A 12,538-nucleotide genomic window follows, 5' to 3' on the forward strand; every position below is an offset into this window, starting at 1 on the left:
CCTGCGTTGAGGAACTTTTCCGCCGTTGAGTCCCGATTTTTATTCATTTCCATTTCTACTATGAAAATGAATAAAAATTACTCCAAATGTAATGATAATGATTCCCTTCAAGAATATTCATAAAAAAAAATCGATGATCAGGAAAACATAGAGTATCAAGTGATTCCTCTCATTCTTGATGCAATCGGAGGAGAATATCCCATTTCATCTTCCTGGGGACTGCAACCCTCATACCTGAACCTGATAAAAAGAGATAACAGTACAGAAATATTAATGGATATTAAATAATTAAAGTGAAATACCCAGAACAGTACGCACTCTTGGTGAAATTCCCTGCCCCGAGAGTTCCCCAAAACCTGAAATTCTCCGGATCCACAGGAGTCTCCAGATTCAGAGTTCCTGGACGCCAGATGATGACTGTTTGAAATTTTTGGAATACTTCCAAAGAATTCCAGTTAACAGCATAAATTACACAAGTGCTGCCGTCTGCCCAGTTTTGGAATAATCATCAGAGCCGACCTCTTAACCGACTGCCTCCGTCGGTCTACATTGTCTATATACAAATAGACAGAAACTGGCATATGCACTAGGTAGAAGACAGGTGAATGCTGAAAGTCCCCAGTAATTTGATAGCCCCTCTAAAACCGCCACCGAATAATCAAGCAACATCAATTTGAGTGATGAAAACATATCAATAACACACACGGATCAATAATGAAGCCAGTACTCCTTTAACAGGAAAGAAACCTTAGGGATAATACCATTCCTCGAGTGTTGCCGAACATCCCCGAATGGAGTTGAAAACGTTCGATGCCAGTGTTACAGCGATAGCGGACAGTGAAGGTGCATTGGTAGAGGGAGAATTTCACCAACTGGAAGTTATATTAAATATCAGCCAAAGGAGTGGGGAAAATATGACACACACATTTTCACAGCGAGAGATCGAGTGAACTGACAGGACTGACAGAACTGACAGTCAGTGTTGACTCGACTGCCACTGCCAGTCGATTAAATTCCGAAGTACGAGCACAGTGTAATTTCGACTGATCAAGCACTCTGTGATTTTCAAGTGACAAGTGAATCAGTGACAAGTGTCAGACCCACAGGACTCGTCTGACAGAAAAAAAATATATCCCATTGAGTGTGAAACCTCGACCCGTCATTTCTCTTATTGATTACTGAAGGATAACGAGAAATGTCAAATTAGATGGTGAAAGGATGCTAGATCAGGTGGAGGAGTTTGAAGGTTTTTGGTGGAGAGACATGATGGATTTCGTTGAAATGCAGTGGCATCGTTTCACATCCTCATTGTCATTAATTTGATCAGCAGAGTTTAATGATTGATGTCATAATGAAGGAGTTGGAGCACAGTGAAGCACCGGGCACCCGGACGCTAAAGTCTCTCCTGAAAAAACCTGGACAGGGAAAGCAGCGCACGCACAAGAATCGCGTTGTGATTAATGAAAAATTAAATGAATTTTTTGCTGCTGATTACATAATTCTCATCAAGGAGGAGTGCTGCGCTGACTATGAGGAGGAGTGTGATTGTTGTTGTCAGGAGACGGAAATGATAAGAGTTGGTAATTGCAAGGAGTGCAGAGCTGAATTGTCTAGGCACATAGCAAGTGGAATCGATTCTTGTTACGGTATTGACAGTCATGGAAAAATTGATATCGGCGATGATATTGGTACTGGTAAAATTATCGATACCAAGGAGTCGCGGTTTGACGACGAGGATGAGGAAGAGGAGTATGAGGACGAAGTGGATGATTATGATGAAGAGGCTGAGTCCTCTGAAGAACCCGATGTGAGGGAGTGTAGTGATAAGAATTCTAGTTATTCTCAACATCAGCAACAGGAAACACTTAGTCCACCTGAGGGGTACAAGGACGTTTGTGATGATGAAACCCAGTGTGAAGTGTTCGAGGATGAGCGATTGTGTCCAGGTAATGTCTGCGGGGAATGCAATTTCTATCAGGAGAACACGCCAGGTGAATTTATTAAATTAAACTGTTATTACAGTACTCCATTAATTCATAGGAATTTTTTAAAATATCTAAATTACTTTTTTCCTATCACAGTAATTAGTAAACTGAAGAATTTCAAGAATGTAAAGTATTCATCAAAATAATTGCATTAATTAATAATTCGTTATCTGAAATTTTTATGAGGAATCATATATTGTCACTTGAATTCTCCGAGTTGCTCTCGTAATCGGCGAGACAATTGCGTTTCGTAATTTCTGCACAGTATTTCTCTCCGTAACGAATTGCCCAACGCCAACAGGATATACGTTTTTTTCTTCTCACATGACGTATATATCACAGAAAAAGGATTTAATGGAAAAAGACTTCCCCTGGAGCTTGAATAGATCATTATAAAAATTGATTCCACGGACAGATCGTTTGCCATTACGACGAAGACGGAAGGGATTTTATTTTTTGCACAAAGCAGAGATATTATTCCAGGTTGAGAATATTCAAGACATGATATGAAAAAAATTAGAGGTAAATTCGAGCTGGAGGGGATCGTGGGAATTCATGGTCACGGTCGTTGCATGTCGAGTTCATGAGTGTCTCATTGAAAACAATAGGATCATAAGATGATTCTGGAATTTCAGGGTTAATTATTTTCTCAGCTTTCTCCTTTTCGCATGATTTTTCAAAGACAAAATAGCGATGCAATTTTCAAAATTGACGTGCATTGTGAGTAGTTGGTTCTTGTTACTTTTTTTTCCTCGATTCCTGGCGTTACAGCTTGGAAGTAATTTTTTGAAAAATTGTGAGAAGGAGATAGGGATGGTCTAACCACTGAATTCCGGTCTAGAAGGGTGCGGGCAGCCGGAAACATAGAGAAGACCGGAGTCACGCTACGGTGCAGGTCATCCGGCTGGTGTTTCACATCGTCATCGCCGTGCACATATTTGACAACACAGATAACCAAATATTATAATAAAATCCCCCCACTAGGACGACGTTTGAAACACCAATTCCCCTATTCGAAAAACTCCACCAAGACCTTGTAATTCCCACCGCGAGAAATAATTCCCTCCGCCAACAAATTGGCTTGAGACAAAAAAATCAAGTGAGAGGTTTTAGTTGTTCAAGTAACATTTACCTCGCAGCAATAATGGTTTTTCTCATTGCAGGTGATTTCGAAATCTAGACCGTACAACTTGAAAAAATCGGGAAAGCGCTGCAAATTTTTAATGATTTTATAAATATAGATTGAAAATTAGGTTTTTCGGGTTAATTAATAGTCGAACAAAATTTCAAACTGGTTCAACCCATGCGCGGTGAAAGTAGGCCATTGAATGGTTGCTCCATTCAGCGAGGCATTCCCATTGAGGGATAGATATACTCTCACATAAAAATCCACCTATCTATCGGGAAAAAGTCAGAAAAAGCGACGCCAAATGGTTGGTTCTCACTAAACACATTAAGATTTTTTTTTTGCTCCAGATGGTGAAGTACAGAATCCTGTACCACCGGGAGAAGAAAGCCAGCCACAAGTAAAAACCGTAGAAAATGATGTTGTACCGACTAGCGATGAAGCATTACAAACAGCCTCAGGTATTTAGATTAATAATTTTCATTTGAAAGTCTCTCCGTTCAACTAAATCCTTAATTTCCCAAATTTTGCATGCCATTCCTTGCAGATCTTCACCAGCACTACCTCGTGGAGACGATAACAATGACAACCGTAACAGAGCGCCGAATAGTCCGTGAAATAAGCGAAGAGGACTCCCGGTGTCCTTCGATCGATCAACCCGAGACAACTGGATTTTTTGAATCTCAAGGTCTATCAAGATCGAGCCAAGAAACCAAAGAGGAAGACACTCCGACAAAACCCCACGAAATCACCAAGGACACTCCAAATCCAACAGACCATTCCCTCACATTTAAAATGGGAAACGTATCCCTCGTAACCAACAGCCTGAAACCAAATTCCGCTGTACGCCAACTGTTCCCAGATCCCCGATTTATCTCGCCTCCACCAGTTCCTGCCAAATCCGTATGCCTATCCGGAGAGGAAGGAACTGACAGCGACAGCTCCGAGGCACAAAAATTCCTAATAACCACCGAGAGCCTTCGGCTATTCAATTCTGTGAAACGCTCAAAGATCACAAGCTCGAGGAGTGAATCCTCCGAGAGCGATTCACCAAGTCTGCGACGTACAATCGAGCGAAATGCATTACGCAGAAGTCTCATCTGCAAGTACGACATAACATCGAAGAAGAAGAACTTGAAAAACAAAGATTTGAGTCTCGAGGAACGAATTCGCCAGCTGACATGCGTCGATCAGGACAACGATAACACAACTGACAGTGCATCTGAGTCCCAAACATCTGGATATCAGAATAGTCCAGAGTACAATCGAACATCACCCTCCAGGGAGGAGCGGGTGGAGCGCTCCATGAACAATTGTCCAGATCAATCTCCACCACTTGCCCATTATCATCATCATCATCAGTCAGCTTATCGAAAAATTACAGAGTTATTTGGCCAGAAGAAAAATGATACAATGCCGGACCTGGGAATCGGTGACAAGGCCACAGCCATGAACGATTTCAATAAGACAAATCTATCAAAGATTAATACAGACTCTAGAAAACAATTTCTGTCGTCATTGGCTCCACTATCCTGTGTTGCATCAACAGGAATGGATAATAGAGACGATTATTATCAGATATCATCGAAGGTTAAAAGGGATTCGATTGGGTACAACTCAGATTCGTCTTACAGCCTGGAGGATATCGAAGCAGCTTTAAAAGGGGATGAGAGAAATTCAAAAAAGAATGCAGCACCTCCAGATGTTACCAGAGGTACACCAACGGGATCAGGTCCAGATTCGGACGCAACGGCCGATGAACTCCTGGCCTTTGTCGAGCAAGACAAAACACGTACGGAGAGACTGAAACGTAAATACGACACCGAAGATCACCCGGAGAATTCCAAGAATGGGGACAACAATGGAGCAATAGATGATGAGGACGACGAACTAAATGATTATGGATTCAACACGAGACCCGCTGTGCGTGGGATTAAGCCTCAGTTCCAATCTACCAGTGAAATAGTCAGGCAATTGCGCTCTCGGGCTGTTCCAGTATCTCTGAATAATAAATCTCAACTACTCGTCGCCCCCTGGCCCCACCATGACCGTCAAAATCCCGAAAAATCGACGGTTTTTACCGCGTCCGAGGAATCAACGGAGGACCGAGACAGTACCATAAAACGCATTAACACAATGCAACGACAAATCGATGACATTTACCAGACTATTGCTGAGACTGCAGTATCAGTGCAGGGAAAAATTGATTGCAGTTCTTATTTAGATAATACATTACCCAGAACAATTCCAAGGGTAGTCCACTGCCGGTACAATCAGAAAAAGGAGCACTACCACGATCATCGAAGTGGTGTTGAAGGTGCTGTGCCTGGTGACAATAGAAGACCAGTGTCCATCACGAGTTATCCTTGCAATGTTATTCCAGTGGAGAACAAGTGTTATAAAACGATGTACTTTGTTCCATACAATGGAATAACTGATCCAACATACCAAAACATCCAAAGAATTCTACCACCCCATTCGTCGGCTAATTATGCAAATCACATTGAGCGATATCCATTTCACAGAAATCGTTCGGATCCAGAGCAATTTGCCCAGCCTGTACCCCAGCTGGGACAACAGCCTCCACGATTTTATAGCCAGACTCCAGTCTCTGGAATCCCACCACTTCATCCTCAACCTAGTCACAATCTCCATTCGAATCTACCTGACGACTTGAGAAATAGGGCACCAGGTATTAGTATGCAGACAGTGCAACTGCATCATCAGCACATATCCCAATATGCAACGTATGACGTGCAATCGGTTCCTGGATATACTGTGATGACACCTTCCTGGGGTGATGGCTACGCGTATTCAGGACATATTGGTAAACCAGCATCTGATGTACAGACACAAACTGTTTCCATGACACCGATGAACACTAGTATTATTATCACTGGGTTCAACACACATGTGGGTAATGCGTCGTCTTCATCATCGACATCATCGGTTCTCTCGTCGCCCACTAAAATCCAGGGTCAGAGAATTTGCACTGCTGAGAGAGGTGTACCAGAAGGGGCTGCTAGTGCTGGAGCTAATGATTTAGGGACAAATGTCAGTGGTAATCTTGTGGATAGTTTGACAGGACAACCTAATAATGTGCCTCCACCAAATACTCAAAATTCACTCTATTATGCTATGAATGTTTAATGATTTTATGAGGATTTATCGATGAATGGGCAGTGAGTGGATTTCGTAAGGGCCATATAGCTATCGCTAGCCTTTTAGTGTTTTTGAGAGGATCTAGTTATTCATGGATACGTTTCCTGTTTGATACCATATGAGATCATATAGAAATGTGGGTTGAGAGTTCTTTTAATCGGAGGACTAGAGTCGATGTGAATTGTAGATTAATTTTATTCTGTTTGTGTTTTTGTTTTATTTTCATTTCACCAAAACACATGTGGTACGAGTGCCAGAAAACTTCCACTTTCCACATTCAACCAAATCACTATTTATTTTTTCGTATTCATTTTAATGTATTCGTTCTTGTGGTTAACAAGTGAAACCAAAAAACACCTTTCTTCCGTTGGGTTATTTACCCTCAGGTGAACAATATTTTTAACGTAAACCTGTGCCAGTAAGAAAAGATTATTTATCGTGTATGCGAGGTCGTTTATAAAAATAAGCGATTATTATAAGGGATTATATAGAAAAATATATTACAAAGATCATACCGTAATACGTCAAGTGTGAATAAGTATAAATATAATTGATAAAAGTGTTATAGTTGTCCTTCCATTGCTCCAGGCGAAGATAATAATCAGTATATTCAATTGAACACGTCAAGTACTGAGTCCGTGTACTTTTTGGGGGCTGGAAGCTTTGAATTATTGGGAGGCATTTGAAAATGCGCGGTATATTGTTGTATGGACTAAGCTCTTCATCAAATAAATGCAACAAATTCCTCGCTTTCGGTTGTTTTACAAATACGTTAACATTTGATTATTTTTAATTATACCAATTCCGTCAATAGTAAATTGTTGAATTTATATGCATTTTTGTGATTTTAAATTCGGTACGCCTGTTTTATTTGGTAATTGTTATTTATTTAGATTGAACAAGAATTAGCCTGAGGATTGCGTTTGACATTCGAAATCTGCAAGGAGTTTTAGAATAAATTTAAATTTATCTTTCCATGATATTTCGTTATTGCATCAGGAAAGTGTTTTATATTGTTTTAATTATCGAATGGACAACAGAGTAATAAGAAATTAATTTTCGATAATGGAATATATAGCAATAAATTATCTTATTCTGTGTATAAATAATTGCATGACAAAACAATCAGTCGTTACGCAATTTTCGTTCTAGTCAAGCGAGTCGTGAGATTTTCTTTTACAGAAATTTTTTTATAAACAGATCAAAAAGTGCAATAATTTTCACAAAATTCGGGAATCATGCGTAAAATCGAAATTTAACAAGAAATTTATTAATCATTAATTGACGACTGATTGATTTGACATGGAATATCTCGTATATAAAATACACGATTAATTGTAAAGTTGTGCATTTTGTTTTGTGGCAAAATTGAAGTTCATTTGGAGCTTGGCTATTTGGTGATTTAATTATTAAAAGAACGTTGCCAAAATTTGGATGAAGCATTGTCAGATTTATCTAATGACTAAACCCAATTTAGCACAAACTATAGGGTAATTTGAATCTCCGAAACATATAAACATGTATCAAGATGTTCGTACAGTTTTAATACCGCTCTTGGGAAATGTAATAGAAAATGTTTATTGTCCGTGATGTTCAAGCGGGTCGTAGGTAAAATTTATAAATCACTTTTCTCCCCCAAAGATCGTAGATCAGCCCCTGAATCCGGGATGACGAAACAATTTTTTTGTTTTTCTATTTTTCCCGGGGTTGAGGATTTATCAAGCGTTAAATAACGCAAAAATTCCAACCGTTATTCACATATTAGCCTGATAAAAAACCAAGTCATACCTGAGGTATTTTACCAAGCGAAAATCGATGAGGGTATTTGTCCCTGATCCTCGAACCGTATATTAGTCCTCTATCGGCCTATTTGGATTCAGGTTATTGTATAGAATATTGAATAAGATAATCATTAAGAAATTAGGTGTCGACATCGTATTACAATACGCGACCGTTTAGTAATCCAAAACGAGACAGGATTTCGATAAAAATAGGACCACGGTGGACCCTTTGGTTCACAATCGACTGAGTTAATTTTAATTGATTTTATAATTTATTCCTGTATAGAAAATGGTTATTCTTTAATTTCGCAATAAATTAAGTATCTTTAATTGTTTTGATTGAGTTAATATTACAATAGACTCCCGTTATAGTCGCGTGCGTTAAACAAATTAGAGAAATTTTTGTTGAAAACTGAATGAGGGGCCCTGTCCACATGTTCATCACAAGAATTCAAGTTCCGAGGATATAATATTGTCTTTTCTGAATCAGAAAAGGGTGAGAACAATAAAGCCTTGCAAAGAGACAGAATGCATTTTGTATTTTTTAATGACCGATTTATTAGAAAATTCACATTAGCAACTTATGATTAAAAATGCCTTATTCATTTATTAAATATTTCGAAGTGATTGGAAAACCAACTTCAGGTATAATATTTTTTTTTGTTTTTAAAACCATTTCGCTCTTCATTCAACGCTTTTTTCTGCATTATTTTTATGCATTCCTTCGTTTTATGCAAATCGTTGAAATTATTTCAATAATAATTCATAGCGTGTTTGAGTGTGAATACGGTATACCGTACGTAAAAATTTTCCACGTCAATTTTGTTATTCCGTGAAATGCAAAAACAACTGAATCCTTTCAGTTTTTTAATTTTTGGAGGAACTTCCGACTTTTTTGTGATTTTAATTATCGCCCCAAAGGTTTGCATTGCCTTTTCACCGCAATATAATTGTTAACTACCCATTAAACGGTCGAACATGATTTTCGAATGATATAAACTTGAGGATTGAATAGACGGTGACAAGTGCTACGAGAGATGAGGGAAGGGATTTTTGTTTTTTTTTTCAATTTTCGACACCTCCACAAATAATCATAAAAAAATTATAAATTTATCTCGTTTCAGGAACAAAAAAGAAATATTGGAATTAATTTTTTTTTCAACCGACACGTGCATGTTGAGGTGGATATGGCACAATCTCTCAAATACACATGATTCCTAAAAATTCCTCACACAGACGAGAGACGATGAAGAAAATTCTTCACCTTTTGTGAAAATTCATACTCACGATTCAAATGTGGAAAAAAATTTAATTGAAGTTTTTATCGGAAGCTTTAAAAAAATTGCCACTGCTTATAAAAAATTGCTTGAATTAATTTTTTGCCTCCATCATGATAAGACGCATCGCAATCTTCGTGTAGATTATTTCTTCTTTTTCCACCGTACGATCGTTTTCTCCAATTACTTAGTCAATTCGTAATTTGCAATGCATCGTTGAGACTTACTGTGTTTTGGGCGGGTATACACAAACCAATTGTTTTTTAATGCAATTTTTTAGAATAATTATCGGAGTTCAACAGGTGTCTAGAAAACCCTCTACAAGACGACGCATTTCCTTCTTCTGACGACTTCTGGGGGCTCCAGTGCTGCCAATATTGCCTCGTCGAATACATTTTTCAACCCTTTCTGTAATCAAACGAAGGGAAACCAAAAAAACATTGAAATTTTCTCATTTACATTTTAGTAAACTTACAATGTAGCATTTTTGTAGATTAGGTTGCAATTTGTATAATCGCAAATGAAAAATTGTACCAAAAATTTTTTAAATATTGTCTGATGAATTAATAAGCGTTCCTTTCCATCTTCTTCTTTCCGTGATCTCTTTAATATATTCTTGAGAATTTTTATAATACCCCATGATATCACAGAGCACCAATTACACTTCCCAAAAATATATGTCAAGAGAAAATTTACGTAGGGACAAAGAAATTATATAAAGTGACTTGTGAATTTTTTTTTTAATTTCTCACCTGTGTTAAAGCACTGCATTCTACATATTTGACAGCTTTAAGTTCTCTAGCAAGCTTCTCCCCCTGCTCTCCAGTTATTGGCTTCTGTTTATTTTTCGCTAATTTTTCAATCGTTGCGGCGTCATCTCGCAAATCAATTTGCGTCCCAACGAGTAAAAATGGAGTTTTTTGACAATGATGAGTTATTTCTGGCACCCACTGCGGAGAACAAAATAAACATTGACCTTCATACTCTCTCAATAAACCAAATAAAAATTAGTGGAATGTTTTGATGTTTTCATTCGAACCTTTTCTTTCACGTTTTCAAACGATGAAGGTGAGACGACGGAGAAACAGACGAGAAATACGTCTGTTTGTGGATAACTCAGAGGTCTGAGCCTGTCATAATCTTCCTGACCTGTTAATAAAATAATTAAAGTAACGAGCATCGAGTGATTTACCAAAATAATTTGGGAATGGCGAGACGGAGATAAGAAATTGATTACGAAATTCCAGATCACCTTACAAATATTTTCAATCAAGATTTTTTCGTATCTGTGATCATCTCATTAATTCAATAAATTAATTAATTTCAATTTGTCATTGAAAAATTCGATTTCCTTTTCATTGAATCATATCCCGATTAAAACATATTGCTTCGAATGAATTCGTCCGAAAAGGTTAGAGCAGTGGCTCTCAACGCACTTATCTCACCCCTTCAATTTATTACTTCAATGAGAGTTTCGCTCATTCTCATTCCATCACTAAAAATCAACAAGAATTATGTGTATCCCAGTTTTATTTTTTATTTCTTCATATTTATTTATCAGTCTCACGAAGAGCTTTATAAATTTTCCCTCACAATCGTTCCTCACATGTATTCATTTATTAATAGCCAATGCTTCACGTGATTTTCATTCATGATAATTTACGATTAAAAATGTATGTACGCCGAACCCGAGACGTATGGGATGATCTTGTACAGGAGGGTTAATTGTTTTCAGGAGATAAGACGATGTAATGAATTATTAAAAATCTTACCAGCTGTGTCGAAGAGTCCTAATGTATACGGTTCACCCCCGATCATAACAGTGACAGCATAATTATCGAAAACAGTGGGTACATACTCCGATGGAAACTTATTAGTTGTATAAGAGATGAGTAGACATGTTTTACCCACAGCACCATCCCCAACCACCACGCACTTTATCGTTTGCATTCTCTCGTATTAAAAAATGCCTAACGTGATAAGGTATCTGTCAAATGACAATTAACAATAATTAGAACAATATCCAAAAAAGATCCAGCCATCGAGCCCAATCAATACCAAACAATCAATAACATATGTGATCAGAAATTGAGTTGCAAGTACTAAAACTTGAAAATTTATAACAAACAACAATAAGTCGCCAAAAGTGAATTGTTGGTAAAAATGTTAATTGATTTAACAAATGGTAAGCCGAATTCCCAAAGTTTATGAGTGACCCAACCTGACCATCGCATCATTAAGGAATAACCAAGACCTAGGTGTCCATTAATATCCCAATTAACAATTCCCATTATCAATATGCCCAAGATCATAATAATTTTTTCGACGAAGCCATTTTATCCTGACATTCGACAGAGAGAGAGAGAAAACTTTTACCTGATTGTATTTAAATTTAATGGGCGACTGATTTTTTTCTTACGCTTCACAACTCTGAGTGTTCATTCAGTGGGCATCAAGGCTAATTGTATCGAGGATAAATTCACAATAGTTGAATCAGAATACATATCACTCTGATTGTTAACGTATGTGGAAGTTATAATAATTGATTTGTTAACAAAAGAATGCCAATGCAACTCACGAGAATAACTGGGCGTCGACAACACCACACTATGCTGTCACAAAAAGTTTCAATTATTGTTGATAGGGATACGAGACAAGTCTTCTAGTTTATTCTATCGTTATTTGTAAATGAGCATCCTCATGAGAAGTTAGTGCAGTTGATGATCATTCAGATGTCTGTATGATCATGACTCGTACGTAAGGTATGATACAAGCAGGTATTGTCAAGCCAAAAACAGGGAACAAGTTCTCTCAGGCGGCATGAGACAGCGCGACGGTCACTATCACCTTCCCCTCATCACCATGCCATCCCCACTCTGCAGCTGTTCGGCACTGGTGGGACCATTTAAAAAATGATAATGTAAAATAGCAGGAACAAATGTAAAATATGGCCTTGGCTTATGGGATGTGTGGTATCTACATGACCTCAAAGTTTCAAAAATAGAATAAACTATAGAAGCATTACCCGGTCTCCAAAAATCAGGCAATAACAATAAATAAATTGATTCCTCTTATTTTTTATTTTCTCTCGTATACCCTTTCGGGTCTTTACGGTTAGTTGGTTCCCTTCCCACCCCCCCAACCCCCTGTACCGCATTTGCTTGAAGGGAGGGAAAAACCTCATCTGAGGGAAAAAACCTGCCCAGG

General features: G+C 38.0%; 2 protein-coding genes across 5 annotated transcripts; one reads left to right on the top strand and one right to left on the bottom strand.

The window, feature by feature from the left end:
• The first annotated feature begins 653 nt into the window (after nucleotides 1–653).
• On the top strand, nucleotides 654–9,259 carry LOC105273303 (uncharacterized). 2 transcript variants are annotated; one of them, XM_011315661.1, is made up of 3 exons: nucleotides 654–1,991; nucleotides 3,462–3,572; nucleotides 3,659–9,259. In XM_011315661.1, the coding sequence occupies exons 1-3, from the start codon at nucleotides 1,337–1,339 to the stop codon at nucleotides 6,259–6,261; spliced, it is 3,369 nt and encodes a 1,122-aa protein (XP_011313963.1). In that variant the 5' UTR covers nucleotides 654–1,336; the 3' UTR covers nucleotides 6,262–9,259. The 2 variants fall into 2 exon arrangements, with proteins under 2 accessions (XP_011313963.1, XP_011313964.1); XM_011315662.1 differs by having other exon boundaries at nucleotides 654–1,946.
• Nucleotides 8,774–12,017, bottom strand: Cdc42 (Cell division cycle 42). Of its 3 annotated transcripts, none has more exons than XM_011315659.1 (5): nucleotides 11,910–12,017; nucleotides 11,104–11,318; nucleotides 10,371–10,480; nucleotides 10,084–10,281; nucleotides 8,774–9,739 (listed from the first exon to the last, which is right to left on the bottom strand). In XM_011315659.1, exons 2-5 carry the CDS (start codon nucleotides 11,279–11,281, stop codon nucleotides 9,650–9,652), a joined length of 576 nt encoding a protein of 191 aa, XP_011313961.1. In that variant the 5' UTR covers nucleotides 11,282–11,318; nucleotides 11,910–12,017; the 3' UTR covers nucleotides 8,774–9,649. The 3 variants fall into 3 exon arrangements, with proteins under 3 accessions (XP_011313961.1, XP_011313962.1, XP_011313960.1); XM_011315660.1 differs by having other exon boundaries at nucleotides 11,751–11,951; XM_011315658.1 differs by having other exon boundaries at nucleotides 11,708–11,951.
• Nucleotides 12,018–12,538: the final 521 nt, after the last annotated feature.

The sequence above is a fragment of the Fopius arisanus genome, unplaced genomic scaffold, assembly GCF_000806365.1.
Source record: "Fopius arisanus strain USDA-PBARC FA_bdor unplaced genomic scaffold, ASM80636v1 scaffold00005, whole genome shotgun sequence".
Lineage (NCBI taxonomy): Eukaryota > Metazoa > Arthropoda > Insecta > Hymenoptera > Braconidae > Fopius > Fopius arisanus.